This window comes from Leptopilina heterotoma, unplaced genomic scaffold (genome assembly GCF_015476425.1).
Source record: "Leptopilina heterotoma isolate Lh14 unplaced genomic scaffold, ASM1547642v1 Lhet_18, whole genome shotgun sequence".
Taxonomy (NCBI): domain Eukaryota; kingdom Metazoa; phylum Arthropoda; class Insecta; order Hymenoptera; family Figitidae; genus Leptopilina; species Leptopilina heterotoma.
In genome coordinates, this window is record NW_025110896.1 from 849,097 (window position 1) to 868,054 (window position 18,958).

An 18,958-nucleotide genomic window follows, 5' to 3' on the forward strand; every position below is an offset into this window, starting at 1 on the left:
TTCATATTTTACAATCTTTTAATTTTTTAGAGTTATTCATGATATTATATTTTTATATTTTTTTTCATACTTTATAGTTTATAATTATTTTAAATAATTGTTATTTATTATTATTTAAGCCTTTTTATTTTTACTTATAATTCTCATTTTTTATTATTATTATTGAATCCTAATTATTTCTAATAAATAAAAAAATGTGAAGATTTCAATTAAACACCACACAGTTTTTATTAAAAGGTAACAAACATTTTTACAACGTAATTTTTTGGTTTAAACTAAAAGAAGAAACATTTTAGAACAAATTTTTAGTGTACAAAGAATTTTAGTACTCACATAAAACTACATTAATTTCTAATTGATGTATTGCTCAGAAACAATGTTACAATTTTTTACATCAAAATTTCTTTATTATCTTTAATAAATTGAATCATTAAATCGTTGATATCGCCAAAATTGTAAGACTCAAAAAACGCGAGAATATTTAAAGCTTTTTTATAATCCGTTATCAGACTACACAATTCGGTCAAGCAAATTTTTTTTAATTTTTCCAAATTGTACTTGTTTGCAATTAAAAATAATTGTTTCAATTCTTCTTCAGACAATTTTTCGGTCATTTCGTCGGTATATAGATAACGAATCATTAATTCTACAATTTTTAGTTCAAAATCATTAATAACAAGTACATCGTCTCGAGATTCTTTCATTGGATTTTCAAACATTGCCTGAAACACATCCGATTGACACACGAGAATTATTTTATGCACGTAAATCTCTTGATCGTCGCAAATTATTTTGAAATCGGATAATTTCTTTTCTTCGTATAGAGAGAGGCATTTTGTGGACATTAGATTTTTTGAAATATCCATTTTTACAGGCGTTATCTTAATCTCAATTATTTTGCATAATATGCAAATATTTTCGGATTTGTACATAATTTCACGTAAGTAGAATTGTTTCTTGAAATTGTACATTGTAGATTTTGTTATGTTAGTTAAATTAATCGAATCTTCTTTTTCGACTTTATTTTTCGAGTTTAAATAATAAAGTGTTATTTGATAGTGTTTATTTGTGACGATGTGTGAAAATTGTACGCAACTACATAACCTCATGCCGTCAATTGCATGAAATTCTAAATCGCATGAAATTTTCGGATTTTCTTGAAGCATTACCCTGCAGCATGATGCGGACTGAGCTGTTCTTTTGGGAATTATTATTCCTATCCAATTAATGTTTTCTCCATATCCATATTTTTCTCCATTAAGAGTTTGCGTGGTGTCGCTGAAAATTTCTCCTATTACACTGGAAAAATTTATGTCCACTGCCATTTTTTTTTTTTTTTTTTTTTTTTTTTTTTTTTTTTTTTTTTTTTTTGAAGAAAGTGTAAAAATTTGTTGCTGGTCGTTGATTTTTTCTGTAAAGAAAAAAAAATACTTTATACAACTGTCAAAAAATTTTCTTTTAAAAATCTATAATTTATACAGAAAATTATCGAAAGTTAATAAAATTATTCTAAATTACTAAAAAATAGTAAGTAAATTAATTTAAAAAATTATTAAAAAATACTTTTTGCAACTGTCAAAAAATTTTCTCAAAAATCTCTAATATAAAAGGAAATTTTTAATCTAAATTTATCTTAAATTATCTAAAAATAATCTCGAAAAAATAACTGTATAAAATTCATTATGCAATTTTCGAAAAATTGCTTCTCAAAAGCTTCTAATTTATAATTTTTTATATACAGAAAATTATCATGAAAATTATTATTAATAAAAGATATTTTTAATTATCTCAAAAATAATTTCGAAAGAAGAAAAAACTGATTCAAAAATCTTTCAAAAGATTTCAAAATTCCTTTCAATTTTGAAAAATATTCTCTTTTTTTAATAAAAATTTTATATTTTGTAAAGAACAAACAAATTAACCTAAAAATATATTTCTTTCCATCACCATTTTGTTATAATTAAAAATAATTAATATTAATAATAATAATAATTATGAATTAAAAACTTACATAATTAAAAATAGCAAATTTTTATCTAGTGAATAAATTCCAGGACAATCTCAATTCTTCCTTATTTTTTAATTAACTCTTCCGCAAATATTGGAATTTTGACAATTTCCAATTCTGTCGTTTAAAGGTTACGTTTTCGACGATTGTCTTTTGTTTTTAATATCGAACGAATTTTTATTGGTAAATTTTTTTTCTTTTTAAAAAACATTTTTACACAATTTCTTCATTTACTATTTCTAAACAAAAAATTTTATTATTTTTCTCCTTAAAAATATTTTTGAACAAAAAGGTTTTATTTTTTTTCTTCTTGAAAATACTTTTAAACAAAAATTTTTTTTATTTTTCTTTTTTAAAATATTTTTCAACAAAAAGTTTTATTATTTTTCTTCTTGAAAATATTTCTGAATAAAAATGTTTATCATTTTTCTCTTTTAAAATATTTTTAAACAAAAAATTTTATTATTTTTCTTTTTTAAAATATTTTTAAACAAAGAATTTTATTTTTTTTTTCTTCTTCAAAATATTTTTAAACAAAAATTTTTATTATTTCTCTTGTTGAAAATACTTCTAAACAAAAATTTTTGTTATTTTACTTTTTGAAAATATTTTTAAACAAAAAGTTTTATTATTTTTCTTCTTGAAAATACTTCTTAAAAAAAATTTTTAAACAAAAAAATTTTATTATTTTTCTTCTTATAAATACTTCGAAATAAAGTTTTATTGTTTTTCATCTTGAAAATACTTCTGAACAAAAATGTTTATTATTTTTCTTTTTTTAAATATTTTTAAACAAAAATTTTTGTTATTTTACTTCTTGAAAATATTTTTAAACAAAGAATTTTATTTATTCTCGTTTTTAAATTATTTTTAAACAAAAAATTATATTATTTTCCTTTTTGAAAATACTTCGAAACAAAGAATTTTTTTCTTCTTCTTGAAAATACTTTTAAATAAAAATGTTTATTATTATTTTTTTGTAATATTATTAAACAAATAATTTTATTATTTTTTTTCTTGAAATTACTCCTGAACAAAAATTTTCACTATTTTTCTTTTTTTTAAATATTAATAATTTGCAAAAGACAAATTCCTAAATAAAATATTTTATTGTTTTTCACAAGAAAGATAATTTTTTTCTTGTAATCGTTGATTATTATAACATTTTTTGTGAACTACACTGACTTTAAAAGCGTATGAGAATAAAAAATATTTTTGATTTTAATTTATAGCCATAAAATTTTTGAAATAATTAGTAAATATTTAATTAAATTTATTAAAGTAAATTTAAAGATCTGACAATTATTAATAAACTAAGCGAAAATAAAACAACATTAGAAATTCTACAAATAAACATCGTACTTTTATTAAATCGTAAATAACAATTTTTACAAAACAATTTTTCGGTTCAACCAAAAGAAGAATATTCTTCTGAACAATAAATTAGAATTTAAAACACAAAACTCTTCAAGAGTAATATAAAACATTTTTTTAAAAATTTTTGTTAGAAAAATAAAATCGAATAAGATTGAAAGCAGAAGTTTTTACAGTAAAATATTTTTATTATCTCTCATGAATTTAATTATTAAATCTCTCATGTCGGTAAAATTGTAGCATTCAGTAAATGAGAGTAAATCTACAGCTTGTTTGAAGGTGTTTATCACTTTACAAATCTCCTTGAAGGAAATTTTTTTCAAATTCTCCAAATTGTACTTGTTTGCAATCAACAATAATTCTTTTAATTCCTCTTCGGACAGTGTTTCTGTCAGTGTATCAGAATAAAGATATCGAATCATTACTTCAACAATTTTTGGATAAAAATCACTAATTATTAGTTCATCATTTTTGAATTCTTTCATCGGATTTTCGAGCATTGCCCGAAACACATCAGATTGGCACACGAGAATTATTTTGTGCACGCAAAATTCCTTATCATCGCAAATTATTTTGAAATCAGTTAATTTTTTTTCTTCATATAGAGAGAGAAATTTTGCAGGCATTTCATTTTTGATAATTTCAATTTCAATTGGTGATGCTTTTATCTCTTTTATTTTACAAAACATGCATAAATTATTGTTGATTAGGTGTTTTTCTTCATTGTGTAATACATCATAATTGTAAGTAAAATAGTTTGTTGTATAAAGTCTACTATTTAGTACTTTTATTGTTTCGGTAAGTTCAATTTCTTTTCTATAGTTTAAATGATACATGGTTACAAGATATTGTCTGTTTAATGATGCTCGGGATGTAAATTTTATATATCTATGCAGCAAACCACCAAATATTTGAAAAGTAAACTGGCAATGAATCTGAGGATTTTCTTTCAAATATATGTCGCCACCATCTATCCTCTTTTCCCTTAAATCTTTCAGGTTAATTGTTATTGCTATCAAGTGAGCATCTTCATAATTTTGAATTTGTGAAGAATTACCGAGGATATCTTTTGCGAAATCGGTAATATTTATCACGGTAGACATAATTTTTTTATTATTTACTTCTTGTCCTGCCGCAATGTATTATTATGCTGTAAAAGAATTAAAAATTTAAAAAAATAAAATTAAAAATTTTAAAATTAAAAAAAAAATTTTTGTAATTTTTTTAAATTAACTATTTAAATAAATTAATGTGAAAATATTAATTATTATTCATTAAAATATTTAATCTTAGTTTAAGAAATTAAAAATAAAATAAAAAAAAACTTGAAGTTGACATGAAAATATTCCATTAGTTATTATTTTATTTATAATAAAAATAAAATTATAATTTTTTGTCACTATTAATTTTTAAGTATTTTTTAAAATTATATTTACAATTTTTACTGTTGGATTTATATTAAGAAATTTTTTTTCAAATTATTGAAATAAACTAATTTCGTTCATTTTGAACGTTCAAAATTTTATGGAAATGAAAAAAATTCTCTTTCTTCCAGAACAAATGTTAGTGCGTTTGAAAATTAACCTATAATAGATTAATTGATAAGAATAAACAATAAAGTGATAGTTGATAAGATAATTGATTGATAATTGATTATTATTAATAATTGATAATATTATTAATTATTATTAATTAATATTAATATTAATTAATATTATTATATTATTAATAATTGATAATTATACAAATTTTTGGTAAATAAAAAAATTCCCTTTTTTCCAGAACAATATTTATTTATTTTCTAAATTAAAATTTCATTTGCATAATTTTACGTTATTGTAAAAAAAATTAATAATTATAAATTTTCTAATTATGTAAAATTTTAGATTTTAATTTTTACTGCAAAAAGTAATTCATGAAAATATTTAAAATAAAAAAAATTCTTTCATTTGAACGTTCAAAACTTGTGAATCATAAATTAATTATATTTTCGAAGGGTTTTTTTTATTAAAAATATTTAATGAAAAAGATCAAGAGAATTTTTTCTCAATTTTGTCCTAATTACGTTCAATTAAACAAAATTTGTTTAATTAAATATTTTTCTGTGAAACTTCTTTTTCATTAGCAAAAATCGATAAAATTGCTGATAAACTTACTTGATTAAAAAAATATTGGTAATCCTTGGCATTTAAAAAAAAATTCAGAATATGATCTTTGACGATTTTTATTTGCAAAATTTTACTTCTCAGAATATTTTAATTTCGAATTAATATAATATTTTTTGAACAATTTTATTGATCAATTATTAAGTAGCAAAATAAATCGCACATTCTACGGTGACAGTTTGAAGTAAACAAACATGCTAGACTAATAGACGAAATTAATTCCCACTCTAATATTATATTTTGAGAATCGTCAGCAAATAAAGTAAAGTCCTCGTAAGTTTTGAATTATTTTCAATTCAATTATAGAATTGTTAAGTGAAGATTAAAAATTCTATTTATTATCTATTTATATTTTTTATCTATTAATTTTATACTTCGAATTAAAATTATTAAAAATTAAATTTTATACATCAAATTACATTCATTATTTAAAATTTAATTTTATTCTTCAAATTAAATTCATTATTTAAAATTTAATTTTTAGCACTTGAATAAAATTATTAATGTCTTAAGTCTTTCCCACGCCCAGAAAAAAATTTTATTTTAAGTCAAATATAATTTATTTTAGTTAAATAAAAATATATTTGTCTCAGAGCCAACTAAGTTATTTATTTGTTTTAAATAATACAAATTTTATTTAGAGCAACTAAAATTTTTATTTGAGCCAAATAAAATATATTTGAACCAAATAAAATGTATTTGAACCAAATAAATGTTATTTAAACCAGAAAAATTCGTTTGAACTTTGAACCAAATAAATTTTATTTTGAAACAATTAAAAATTCTAGTAAAATGTATTTAAATGAAATAAAATGTATTTAAACAAAATAAATTGTATATGAACCAAAAAAATTTTATTTGAACCAAAAAAATTAATTTGAACCAAATAAATTTTATTTTGAAACAATTAAAAAATTTTAGTAAAAATTGAACCAAATAAATTTTATTTGAACCAAAAAAATTCGTTTGAACCAAATAAATTTTATTTTGAAGCAATTAAAAATTTTAGTAAAATGTATTTGAACTAAATAAAATGTATTTGAACCAAATAAAATTTATTTGAACCAAATACATTTTTATATGAACCGAAAAAATTTTATTTGAACCCAAAAAAATTCGTTTGAACCAAATAAATTTTATTTTGAAACAATTAAAAAGTTTAGTTAACTCTGAATCAAAATATCTTTTTTCTGTGGGCACAAAATAAAAATTGAAATAAATTAAATATGTTTGATACAAAATATTAGTGTTCAAGGGAAAAAACAAAAAGAATACTAGAAATTTATTAAATATTACGTAATTTTTATGGCGTTATGCTCGTAAAATGATATTAAATTATTTCTGCTTTATGGTGATGATGTTTAAGTGTTACATTATAAATTTACAACTTTAGAATCATCTTCGAGTGCAATTAAAAGGATCTATGATGCCCGTTTTTCTCCATTTCGAATTGCATCATTTATAAAGTGTCCATAGTATATACAATAAAGCACGTTTCAATTTTTCCTCTATATTATATCCACGAGTTCTTGTTCGAATTTTTAGAAAGTCCAGTGCTACTCTCTAGCGAAGTACGATCCAAGTTTCTCGTCTCTCAAATATTATCTTCTCATGGTAAACGAAAACTTCTTTTTCTTTACTCCCACGATAAAAGGTTTTATCCAACAGAAAACTTCTTTCTCTTTTCTCTGATGATAACAAGTCTTATTCATAAAATTATTTAGAATTTTCTTTACAAATTTATTTATTTAATTAAAATTAAAAATCGTTAAAATTTTTACATTTACAATTTTACTGTTTTATTGTTTATACTTTTTTATACTTTTCTATATTTTTTTCGGTATAATTTGGATTTGAAATTTAATTCAATCTTATACCGAGTTCAAATTTATTATTGTTCGATGATAAGGCAGATGCTTTTCTTATTGAAAAGGATTTTGAATAATTTTTTCTCTTCAGAATTCGTTAGATGGCGTTCTAATACGTTTAAAATTTTTTTTACTTTAAAAATTTTTTCACTGGAGTTTGAAAAGATAATTTTTAATTCATTTTATTATTTTTGTCATTTTTCTCTACATAGAAAAATTATAATTTATGATTATGAAATTTAAATTTTATTAAGAATTTATAATTATAAAATTTATATTTTATTACGAATTTATAATTATAAAATTTAAATTTTATTAGGAATTTATAATTATAAAATTTATATTTTATTAATAATTTATAACAATAAATTTAATATTTTATTAATAATTTATATGAATTTAATTTATTGTTTATGATAACAAATTTATTTCTCATAGAAAAAAACTTCAAGTGGCACTGCTACAAATTTTGCTATATTAACTAAATTTTTTATCGATTCAGTAAAGACTTTAGTTGTTCCAAAGAAACTTATCGCTGTTCTAGATAAAACTTTTTTGGTTCATAATAATTAATTATTAAATATTTTAATTTTCCATAATTATTATTATCTATTATTTATTTGATTTATTCTATAGTTTCAATTTATTTATTTTTACAATTAATTATAATTATAAATTTATGTCCTCTGTAGAATTTCTATATATTTTTATTTTTTATATTCTATATAGAATTTTTCTATAAAAAAAATTTTTTAATCATAATTTATTTATTTATTCAATTTATTTAAATTTATTCAAATAATATCTAATATTTTTTATTATTATATAATATTATTTATTATTTATTTAATAATATTAATAATAGTAAAATTAATAATTAACACAGATGGGAGATTATAAAAGAAATGTTAATTGGTTTGTAATGAAACAACAGAGTCACATAATATAATATGAAAATCAGTTTATCAAATTTTTGTCTTGTATAAAAAAGAATAAATTACTAAATAACTACAAAATAAATAAATGTGATGCCGAAGTTTTCAATGAATTACAATGCATTTTTGATAATACTGAGTGCGAGAAAAAAAATGTTCGCAAATGTGTCTTTCCTTATAAATAATCTAATACTATTCTAAAAGTACACTTTTGCCAATATCACTTGAGCTTTAACGTCCTCAAGAATTTTTATGCACATTCCATTTAACTTTCTAGTAATAAATAAATTTTACAAAAAAAAAAATCAATTTACAAACAAAATTTACAATTGAAATTAAAAAAAAATTATCAAAAACAAAAAATTTACAACATGAATTTACAAAAAGAATTTATAAAAAGAATTTATAAAAAGAATTTATAAAAAGAATTTCCAAAAAGAATTTCCAAAAAGAATTCACAAAAAAAATTTACAAAAAGAATTTACAAAAAAAATTTAAAAATAAGTTTTTACAGAAAAGATTACAAAAAATTTACCAAAACTGTTTAAAAATAAAATTTTACAGAAAAAATTACAAAAAATTTTACCAAAACAATTTATAAAAATAAAATTTTCTAGAAAAGTTTACAAGAAAATTTACCAAAATAATTTATAAATAAAATTTTAAAAAAATGATACGAATAAAAATAAATTACAGAGAGAATAATTTAACGAATCTACATAAATAATTACAGTACATAATAAATAAATCTCAGCCTCGATGAATAAATAATAAATACAGTAAATTGTGAGAGCAATAATAAATACAATCATCCTCGATAAATATTCGATACAGTCAGTTAGTTCTGGAATAACTATGATTTAACTGATAATACATTTTTAATTATGACATATCGCATCTAATCGTGTCGTCATTATGACGCACCTGTCTTACTTAATCATTGCAGAAAATGCAATCGACAGATGGTTTAATAAGTGTACTAAATTCATCATACAGCATACCATTCCTATTCGCGTCATCGTCGAATTCACACTCAATTTTTTTTTAACAATTTTCCTAATTTACTAATTTTATTATTTTATTTAAAAAAATTTTTTTTTATTAATTTTCTAATCACATTATTAGACCAATTTTCCCCTTTTCGGAAAAATTATTTTCAGACTACAAAAAAATTTTTTTTGTTCATTTTCGTTTGCGCAAAAAATAAATTAACTACTAAAATAAATAATTAATTGACTACAAAAGAGATTTTTTTTGAAAAACTTTTTTACATCTCATTTTTGTTTGCACAAATAATAAGTTCACTACTAAAATAAATAATTAATTATTTTCTAACTAAAACTACAAAAGAGATTTTTTTAAAAATTTTTTTTACATCTTATTTTTGCTTACGCAGAAAAATAAATAAAATCTAATCTACATATTAATGCTTCGTCAATATAAATACAATAAATAAAAAATCTATCTACATTTTTTGTCGAGAACTTTTAACTTTTTATCCCTTGGAGAAAATTATAATTTTCTTTCTAATATTATAATTATAATTTTCTTTCTTATTCTAATTTTTTAGCACCTGGAGAAAAATTTAATTCTTGTAATAAATTTTTTTTTTAAATTTTCAATTAAAATTCTCTGACAAATGGCAAACGTTAATAATTAAGAAAATAAATAATCCTCGAGAGTCTTAAAACAGACTATTTTTCATGAGGTTTCTTTGGTTCTAGAAAAAAAAAATTACTGTGTCAACTATTAAATTCCTCTAAGAATATATAAATGCTTTCAATTTGAAATACTTGGTGATTTTTGTAAAAAACCACTAAAGGCATTTTAATTTATGTGGAAATGTGTTTTTCTTTTTTCTAGTAATCAAAAACGTGCCGCCAACCGTGAAGATAATCTCTGTACTTCAAAAGGATACCCCAATCGCGAACAAGTCGTCTTGTATCGTCAACGGGGTCACGATCCTCAGTGGACATGATGCTTCTTTCGACCCTTGGTGGCACCTGCAGAGACGGCAGTAAAACAATGTTGGTCTCTACTTCGCACAACATCATTATGAGATAAGAATGAGTGTCTCTCAGGGCATCCGAAATTCTTGGATTTCTCTCATCCTCCATCAACTCCTCGAATGCAACGGCGAACTTTTGCAGGTCCAAATGCATCTTCGGTAAGTGACTTGCAATCTGAGACAAAAAAAAATAGGAATTTTTTTATTATTATTTATTATTTTTCACTGCTTTTGATTTTTCTGCTTATTTTCTTTGTTGTTTTACTTTTTTACTCATTTTTCTACTTATTTTCTTTGTTTTTTTTACTTTTTTACTTATTTTCATTGTTTTTTACTTTTTTACTTATTTTTCTACTTATTTTCTTTGGTTTTTACTTTTTTACTTATTTTTCTATTTATTAACATTATTACTGTTTATTTTCATACTGGTGATAATTGATTAGAGAAAAAAATTAGTACTTAATTCACTTAGAAAAATGGTTTATTTGACTTTAAGTAAAATTTACTTTGATTAAGTAAAGCTTTCTTTGAATTAAATAAAATTTATTTGCGCCAACTAAATTTATTTGAATTTATTTATATTTGAATCAGTAAAAGTTTTTCGGAATTGTATAAAATTTATTTGATTCAACTAAAGTTTTTCGGAATCGTGTAAAATTTATTTGATTTAACTAAAGATTTTCGGAATAGTGTAAAATTTATTTGATTCAACTAAAATTTTTCAAAATCGTATATAAAATTTGTTTGATTCAACTAAAGTTTTTCTGAATCGTATAAAAAAAACTTTGGATCAAAGAATATTTATTTGAATTGTAAAAAATTTGTTTCAATCAACTAAAAATTTTCTGAATCGTATAGCAAATTTATTTGAATCAAAATTATATTTATTTGAATAGTATAAAAATTTATTTTAAATCAAATGATATTTATTTGAACCAAATAAAATTTATTTCCGATAAAAATTTATTTGAACCGAATGAAATTCATTTCATATAAAAATTTATTTGAACCAAATAAAATTCATTTCATACAAAAACTTATTTGAACCAAATGAAATTCATTTCATATAAAAATTTATTTGAATCGCAAATAAAATTTATCTGAATCACGTAAAATTTACTTGAATCTAATAAAAATTATTTGAATCAAATAAAACTTTTTTTGTACCAAAACTAAATTTATTTGAATATAATAAAAATTATTTGATCCAATCATAGTTAATTTGAATCTATAATAAAAATTATTCAAATGAAATAAAATTTATGTGAACCAAATAAAATTTATTTGAATCAAACTAATATTTATTTGAACCGACTAAAACATATTTAAATCAACTAAAATTTTTCTGAATCATATAAAATTTATTTGAACCAAAAATAATATTTTTTTTGAACCGAAAAATATTTATATTTAAATCAAATGATATTTGTATTGAACAAATTTTTCTACATATTTTCAAATTCAAATTTCAATTAGACTTTCAAATAATAAAAATTTATTGACTCGAACAAAATTTTTTTGAACCGAATATATTGTATTTGAATCTAATAAAAATTATTTGAACAAAACCAAATTTATTTAAGTCTACTAAAGATTTGTTTAAAGTAAATTAAAACATTAAATTTACTTCATTCTAATAAAAAATAAAACAAAAAAATAGATTTTTAAAGAAAATTACATAAAAATCAGTCACTATTTTTTACTAATTTTATGTTAAATTTTATTTAAAGAACAGAATATTAAATTTGCTAAAATATAGAAAGCTTGTGTACAGATTGTTTGAAATGTAAAATTTTCACTATAAATGTAAAATAAATAGTAAAAATTTACAATTAATGTAAATTTAAGTAAATTAACGTAGATTTATGTAAAATCATGCAGATTAATGTAGATTAATGTAAATTAATTGTAAATTTATGTAAACTAAATGTAAAGTTATGTAAAGTTATGTAAAATAATGTAAATTAGTGTAAATTAATCAGTTTATGGAAACAATTGTTTAAAATCAAAAAAACTTTTACTTGAAAAAAAATATATTTCTGATTTAAAACTAATATAAATTAAAAAAAAATTTTCATTAGTTTCTAGTCAAAATTTACTTTTACAGATTTTTGTCAACAGTATTTCACAAAAATTTCAAAATTACTTATTAAAAATTAAATAATTTCCATTAATTGACCTTGCGAATGTGTTTATTTAAATTAATTAAAAAATTATAAGAATAAAATTTTTTCTATGTAATAAATTAGTAAAAAAAATTTTATTGAAATAAAAAATAAAAAATCTTATTGTTTTTTAAGGAATATTTATTTATTATTTTATTTAATGTTTCATTTATTATTAAATGTTAAATAAATTTTATTAGTTTCTCAGAAAAATTAATTCGTAGAAATATTTTCAAGGATTTTTAATTACTTTTTTAATTTTTTTTTATTTAAGAATTTTCCCGAATTAAATTATTTGTTTCAAGTAAATTTTATTTGATTCAAATAAAAATTTTAATTTTCTTTTATTTTTGTTAGTTCTATTTGAAATAAATAAATAATTTAGTAGACTCTGAGACAAATTAGGTAACGTTTATTTAACTCAAATAAATTATACTTGGATTAAATAAAATTTTTCTCTGGGTACAGTTATAGTTTAGTTTATTTTTAGTTTGTTGCATTTTTTTTAGCTTATTTATTTGTTTGTTAATTTTTGTTATATTCTTTTTGTTATTTATTTTTATAATTTTTTATTTTTTTATAATTTTTTTATTTTTTTTAAATTTATTTATTTTTTTTGTATATTTTTATTATTTTTTTAAAATTTATTTATTTTTTTTGTATATTTTTTATTATTTTTTTTATTTTTATTTATTTTTTATTATTTTTGTTTATTTATTCCTTATTTAGTTTTTTCAATTTAGACACAAAATTTATTGCTATTATTTGTAGTAAATAAAAAAATCGCCTCAAGTATAAATATTTATTTGAAGTCACTTTTTTCTCCAAGTGCTTTTTTCTAATAAAAAAAAAACCGCACTATTAAATAATCTCTAATCTGCGTTTTTAATCCAAGGAGAGGACATTTGATAATCTATAACAGTCATCGTGAAAATAAATTCATTGCGAAACAATAAATAGCAAGTCTGGAAAATAGGTAACAACTAAAAACAGTAAAGTTTTTATTTACAAGTTAGAACAATACTTTATTTTGTTATTTAAAAAATTGACGCTTATCAAAAATTGCCCTTTCATACATTAACTAAATAATGAAAAAAAAAAAACAGTAAAAAAAATGAAAACGACAACATAACGAATTGCAAATAAAAAATTGCATCCATGATCTACGGATGATGAAGAGCTTCAGAAAGATTACGTATAAAAAGAATTTTTCACACGATTGTGGAATCTTGTATACATATCGTGACGTGAATGATCTGACATCACTATATGTATCGAGAGAGTGAGAGAGAGAGATGTAAATAATAAAAAAACGATTGCGAGCTTGCATTTCGATGGGAGGAGGAGGAGAGAGAAAAGTGGGAGGGAGGGAGGGATAAAAGTTGTTATCAGTTTTCAGTTGGCGTTCGAGTTCCGATTACGCAGTCGCGGGACACGGCGAGCAGAAGGCTATACGCGCGCATTGCGAGAACCGACCACCGCTTTTCTGTTCCCCTGGTACTTTATAATAATTACTGTCTCATTAAAATTTGTTATTTAACGTTAATCAATTGCAAGCACAATTTATGTCTGGGGCAAAAAGCGATACATGTACACGTGTATATCTTTATGCAAACAATCAACGCTTGGACAAAACAACTTTCACGGGGAGGGTCGGCTTTATAATATCGCGGATATATACATATATAAAGTGAGAGAAAGAGAGATGGAGAGAAAATCGCGGCATAACTAAACGCACCCTCCACCACGTGCTTTAATACACTCAGTGGAAATGAATATTAATGACTTTACGCTGAAATGCACATAACTCATTAATATCATCTATGTATAATTATTAATGTCCTACCCCAATAATTTTATTGCGTTAATTTTAGTCTTAGGGAATTTTTTTTTTCCTTTTTCGAGAAAATTAATTTGATTTCTGTCTCGATAATTGGCGAAATATCGAGAATTAATATTAATTAATATAATTAATATTTAATTAATTAATATTATTAGCAATTGACAAAATTATTTTTATAAAATGAGAAATTATTGCGGTAAATGGAATTATCATGTAAATTATAATTTAATTGTAGTCTTAGTTACTCTTTTCTATTTTTGTTCAAGTTTATTCGATTTCAGATTAATTCGCTCTATGCTTACATTGTTTACGTATATTTACTTTGAGTTTATTCAGTTTTAGTTCATTTACTTTTTGTTAAGTATTTATTTACTTTAGGTTTATTTTTTGTTTTTTTTAAGTTTCTTTATTTATTGACTTTAAATTTACTTTTAAGTACTTATTTACTCTAAGTTTGCTTTTAAGTATTTACCTTAAGTTTACTTTTCATTATTTACTTACTTTCAGTTTACTTTGTCCAAGTATTTATTTACTTTAAGTTTACTTTTATTCAAGTATTCATTTACTTAAGTTTACTTTTGTTTACGTTTTTATTTATTTCAAGTTTTCTTTTGTCGAAGTATTAATTGATTTTGAGTTTACTTTAATTAAAAATTTTTCTACTTTCAGTTTACTTTTCTTTAAAGGTATTTATTTACTTCAAATTTGCTTTTTTCTAAGTATTTATTTACATGAAGTTTACTTTTAAGTATTTGTTTACATTAAATTTACTTTTGCATAAAAAAAAAATTTTTTCGTAAATAAACATTAACGAAAAAAAAACTTTTACCTACAGTAGCGATAAGTTTCTCTAAAATAGCAAAAAGTTTCAACTAAAGCAACTAAAAATTTCGTTAATCAAGTAAAATTTGCAGTTGTTCCAATTGAAAATTTTTTCCCATATTTACTTTTAAGTTTACTTGTTTTTTTTTAGGTTTTTTTTATCCATTTTTTATTATTTTGTAAATTTTATTTTATACTCCAAAAGTAGAACTCATTTTTTTTAAATTGAATAGAAAGAAATAAATCTGTAGGAAAAAATAAATTTAAGTTTGAGGATAAGTAAAGTTTCCCGAAGTAGAGATGTGAAATTCAATTTACATGCTTAGATTTATTTATTATTTACTATTACTTGTTTATTTACTAGTGTATTTATTTAGTTACATGTTTATTTATCATTTACTTGTCTATTTACTTGTTCACTTATTTATTTACATATTTAGTTTCTTTCTTCCTTTATTTACTTAATTTACTTGATTTCATAGTTATAAACTTCTTTATTTGCTTATTTACTTCTTTATTTACTCATTCATTATATTCTTGTATTAAAATCAGGTCTTGATTTTTTAATTTGAATTAAAATTAAATGAAAATATTAAAACTCTTTTATTTACATATATTTACTTGTTTATTTACTTATTTTCTTCTTTATTTGCTTTAATAGTTCTTTTTTACTATTATTTACTTATTTTCTTCTTTATTTGCTTTATTAGTTCTTTTTTTCTATTATTTACTTATTTACTCTTTTATTTCCTTTTTATTTACTTATTTACTCTTCTATTTACTTTTTTATTTAATGAATTACTTCATTATTTTCTTTCTCATTTAATTATTTATATAATCGTTTACTTGATTTTACATTTGATGATTTACTTGTTTATTTTCTTCTTTCTTTTTTATTTACTTATTTACTTGTTTAATTACTTATTTAGTTCTTTTTTAACTTAAATTACTAATAAATTCCCTTATTTACGTCTTAATTTATTTATTTACTTCTTTTTTGCATATTTAGTTCTTTATTTGCATCTTTATTTACTTATTTAGTTCTTTCTTGATTTTTTTAATTCTTTATTTACTTCTTTATTTGCTTTATTTAGTTATTTTATTTACTGACTTAAATTACTTATTTAGTTCTTTACTTATTCTTTTTTTTTTTTTTTTTTTTTTTTTTGCTTTATTTAGTTATTTTATTTACTTTGTTTACTTATTTAGATTATTTTATTTACATCAATAAATTACTCATTTACTTCATTATTTGCTTATTTAGTTCTTTAATGATTTATTCACTTCTCTATTTCCATATTTATTTATTATTTTTTGATTCATTATTTACTTATTTATTGCTTTATTTACTTAATTATTTACTTCTTTATTTACTTATTTATTGCTTTATTTACTTCTTTATTTACTTCTTTCTTTGATATATTTAACAATTTTATTTACTTACATAACTTACTTTATTATTTACTTATTTATTTCTTGTTTTACATCTATATTTACATACTTTGTTTACTTATTTATTTCTTGCGTTACATCTATATTTACATACTTTATTTACTTATTTACTTCAATATTTGCTTATTTAGCTATTAATTGACTTTCTTATTAAAAATATTAATTGAAATTAAGCTTGAGATTCATAATTAATTTAATTTACATCATCAATTGCTTTATTTAGTAATTTTACTAAAATATTATAATTATTTTCTTTCTTCATTTACTTATTTTATTTATTTACTTCATTATTCATTTACTACTAGAATTAATTTTATTTACTCTTCTATTTAGTTCATTATTTACATCTTTTTTTTTGTTTACTTGTTTCACTGTTTTATTAATTTCATTATTTACTTATATTATTGTTGAAATAGGTGTTTTTAATCAAATAAAATGAAATAAATAAAATATATAACAATAAAATAAATATAATTAGATAAAATATATTACAATAGAATAAATTTAAATAAATAAAATAAATTACAATAAGAAAGAAGAAAAAATAAAAATTAAATAATAAAAAAAAATAAAAAAAGAAATGAAAAAAATAATGAAGGAAAAAATAAAAAATAGTGAAATTAGAAAGTCGCTTATTTACTCATTTGCTTTTATATTTAATTATTTATAGCTTTATTGTTTATTATTTACCATTTATTATTTAATACTTATTTATTCTTTATCTGTTATTATTCAGAGAGAAATAATCTTCTAAAATATGTATTTTTTAATGGAATGAAATAAGATAAAAAATATGTAAATAAAGTTCAAGTAATAAATGTTAATAATAAATAAATAAATAAATAAAAAATAATGAAAGAAGTAATAAATATAAAGCTTCTTCCTTCTTTTCTCACAAAATAAAAAGCAAACTTAGAAAGTTAGTAAAAATAATGATAGAAACAAAATTAATGGAAATAAAACAATAAACAAATTGTAAAAGAAAATTAATAAATAAAATAAGTAAATAAAAAATAATAATAACAGTAATAATAATAATATAAATAAAAAATGTTTCGATTCTTCTGTTTGGCCTAATGGCTATTAGGCCAAACAGAAGAATCAAAACATTTTTTATTTATATTATTTTATGGCTTCCAGAAATATTTAATTAATAATAATAATAATAATAATAATAATAATAATAATAATAATAATAATAATAATAATAATAATAATAAAAAGAATAAAATAAGAAGAAGAAGAAGAAATAATTAGAAAAGAAAGAAACAATTGAATGCAAATAATATAAATCTTAATTTTTAAAACAACAAACAATTTGTAAAAAACTCACCATTTGTGAAGAGGATTTCGCCAATTTCCGAACTGAATTAACGTCCTTCTCGCCGGGCACCCAATTTGGAATATACTGATGCCTGTGCACCCCTCGCCTCGCTCTCTCGTAAAGAAAATCATAATCTCGACTCAAATAATTATTCATAGTCAAGACATGCTGAAGTTTAATACTCTCAAGGCTAATTCTTAAATCCTCGCCTTCATTGCCAGAGGTGACTTCCGTTTCCTGTAGCATTCCACATGGCTTATGCCACGAGGGTGTCGCTCTCCTCGTCCTACTTGGCGCTGTCATAACAATCGCCAAAATTGACAGGACCAACAGAACAAAAACACTAAAATTCATTTGACTCATTTTTTCCTTTTTTGTATAACTTCACTTTTTTTTTTTACTAATGACTCACTTAATTTTCACTCTATTATTATTATTTTTATCAATCCTCTGCTCACATGTATATATATGTATATATCGTATGTGGATTTAATTACTGATAGCAGTTATGGATTAAGTACTATATATATATATATATGTATTCTGAACGTTGTGGCGTGAGATCGTGAACTGAGATTGTCAAACCTTCGTGCTTCCTCCTTTATATATGCCAAAGTGTAAACAATCGGAAACGTACGCACGTAAGTTCGACGTCTCGTGCCATTCGTACGCGCGGGCGGGAGAAATTTTTGTTCAAATCGATATAGATACATATATATATTCTTTTTGATTGGATTTTTTTTTTAATTCGAGAGAGTGAAATTTCGCGCTGTCTGTGGCGAATGCTCTCTTTATATATACTGAAATTTTCGTGAAACAGTGGCTAGGAATTTTAATTAATAAAAAAAATTTTCTGATCACTATCATAAGCTTATCGTTTTGTGAATCTTAGGATTCCTTAAACGTGACAAATTCATGATCACTTATCGTAGATTAAAATATACTTTGTACCAAAGATTTTTTTTTCGATTGCGATTTATTGGAAATTGATGAA

At 20.9% G+C, this 18,958-nt stretch overlaps 3 protein-coding genes across 3 annotated transcripts; all 3 read right to left on the reverse strand.

Moving 5' to 3' along the window:
• Positions 1 to 211: 211 nt before the first annotated feature.
• LOC122499963 (speckle-type POZ protein-like) lies at positions 212 to 2,149 on the reverse strand. Its single transcript, XM_043608571.1, has 2 exons — positions 2,012 to 2,149; positions 212 to 1,411 (listed from the first exon to the last, which is right to left on the reverse strand). The coding sequence occupies exon 2, from the start codon at positions 1,323 to 1,325 to the stop codon at positions 390 to 392; it is 936 nt and encodes a 311-aa protein (XP_043464506.1). The 5' UTR covers positions 1,326 to 1,411; positions 2,012 to 2,149; the 3' UTR covers positions 212 to 389.
• A 1,200-nt stretch (positions 2,150 to 3,349) lies between these two features.
• On the reverse strand, positions 3,350 to 5,752 carry LOC122499964 (speckle-type POZ protein-like). Its single transcript, XM_043608572.1, has 2 exons — positions 5,539 to 5,752; positions 3,350 to 4,532 (listed from the first exon to the last, which is right to left on the reverse strand). The coding sequence occupies exon 2, from the start codon at positions 4,483 to 4,485 to the stop codon at positions 3,553 to 3,555; it is 933 nt and encodes a 310-aa protein (XP_043464507.1). The 5' UTR covers positions 4,486 to 4,532; positions 5,539 to 5,752; the 3' UTR covers positions 3,350 to 3,552.
• A 4,309-nt stretch (positions 5,753 to 10,061) lies between these two features.
• On the reverse strand, positions 10,062 to 18,641 carry LOC122499970. The gene is made up of 2 exons (XM_043608582.1): positions 17,974 to 18,641; positions 10,062 to 10,533 (listed from the first exon to the last, which is right to left on the reverse strand). Exons 1-2 carry the CDS (start codon positions 18,325 to 18,327, stop codon positions 10,210 to 10,212), a joined length of 678 nt encoding a protein of 225 aa, XP_043464517.1. The 5' UTR covers positions 18,328 to 18,641; the 3' UTR covers positions 10,062 to 10,209.
• Positions 18,642 to 18,958: the final 317 nt, after the last annotated feature.

What these genes read in the sequence shown, in the direction of transcription:
- LOC122499963 (XM_043608571.1), bottom strand. Translation starts at nt 1,325, where the DNA reads ATGGCAGTGGACATAAATTTTTCCAGTGTAATAGGAGAAATTTTCAGC.
- LOC122499964 (XM_043608572.1), bottom strand. Translation starts at nt 4,485, where the DNA reads ATGTCTACCGTGATAAATATTACCGATTTCGCAAAAGATATCCTCGGT.
- LOC122499970 (XM_043608582.1), bottom strand. Translation starts at nt 18,327, where the DNA reads ATGAGTCAAATGAATTTTAGTGTTTTTGTTCTGTTGGTCCTGTCAATT. An exon ending in CGAAATCCTCTTCACAAATG is followed by an intron (nt 10,534 to 17,973) that starts GTGAGTTTTTTA and finishes TTTTTGTCTCAG; the next exon opens with ATTGCAAGTCACTTACCGAA.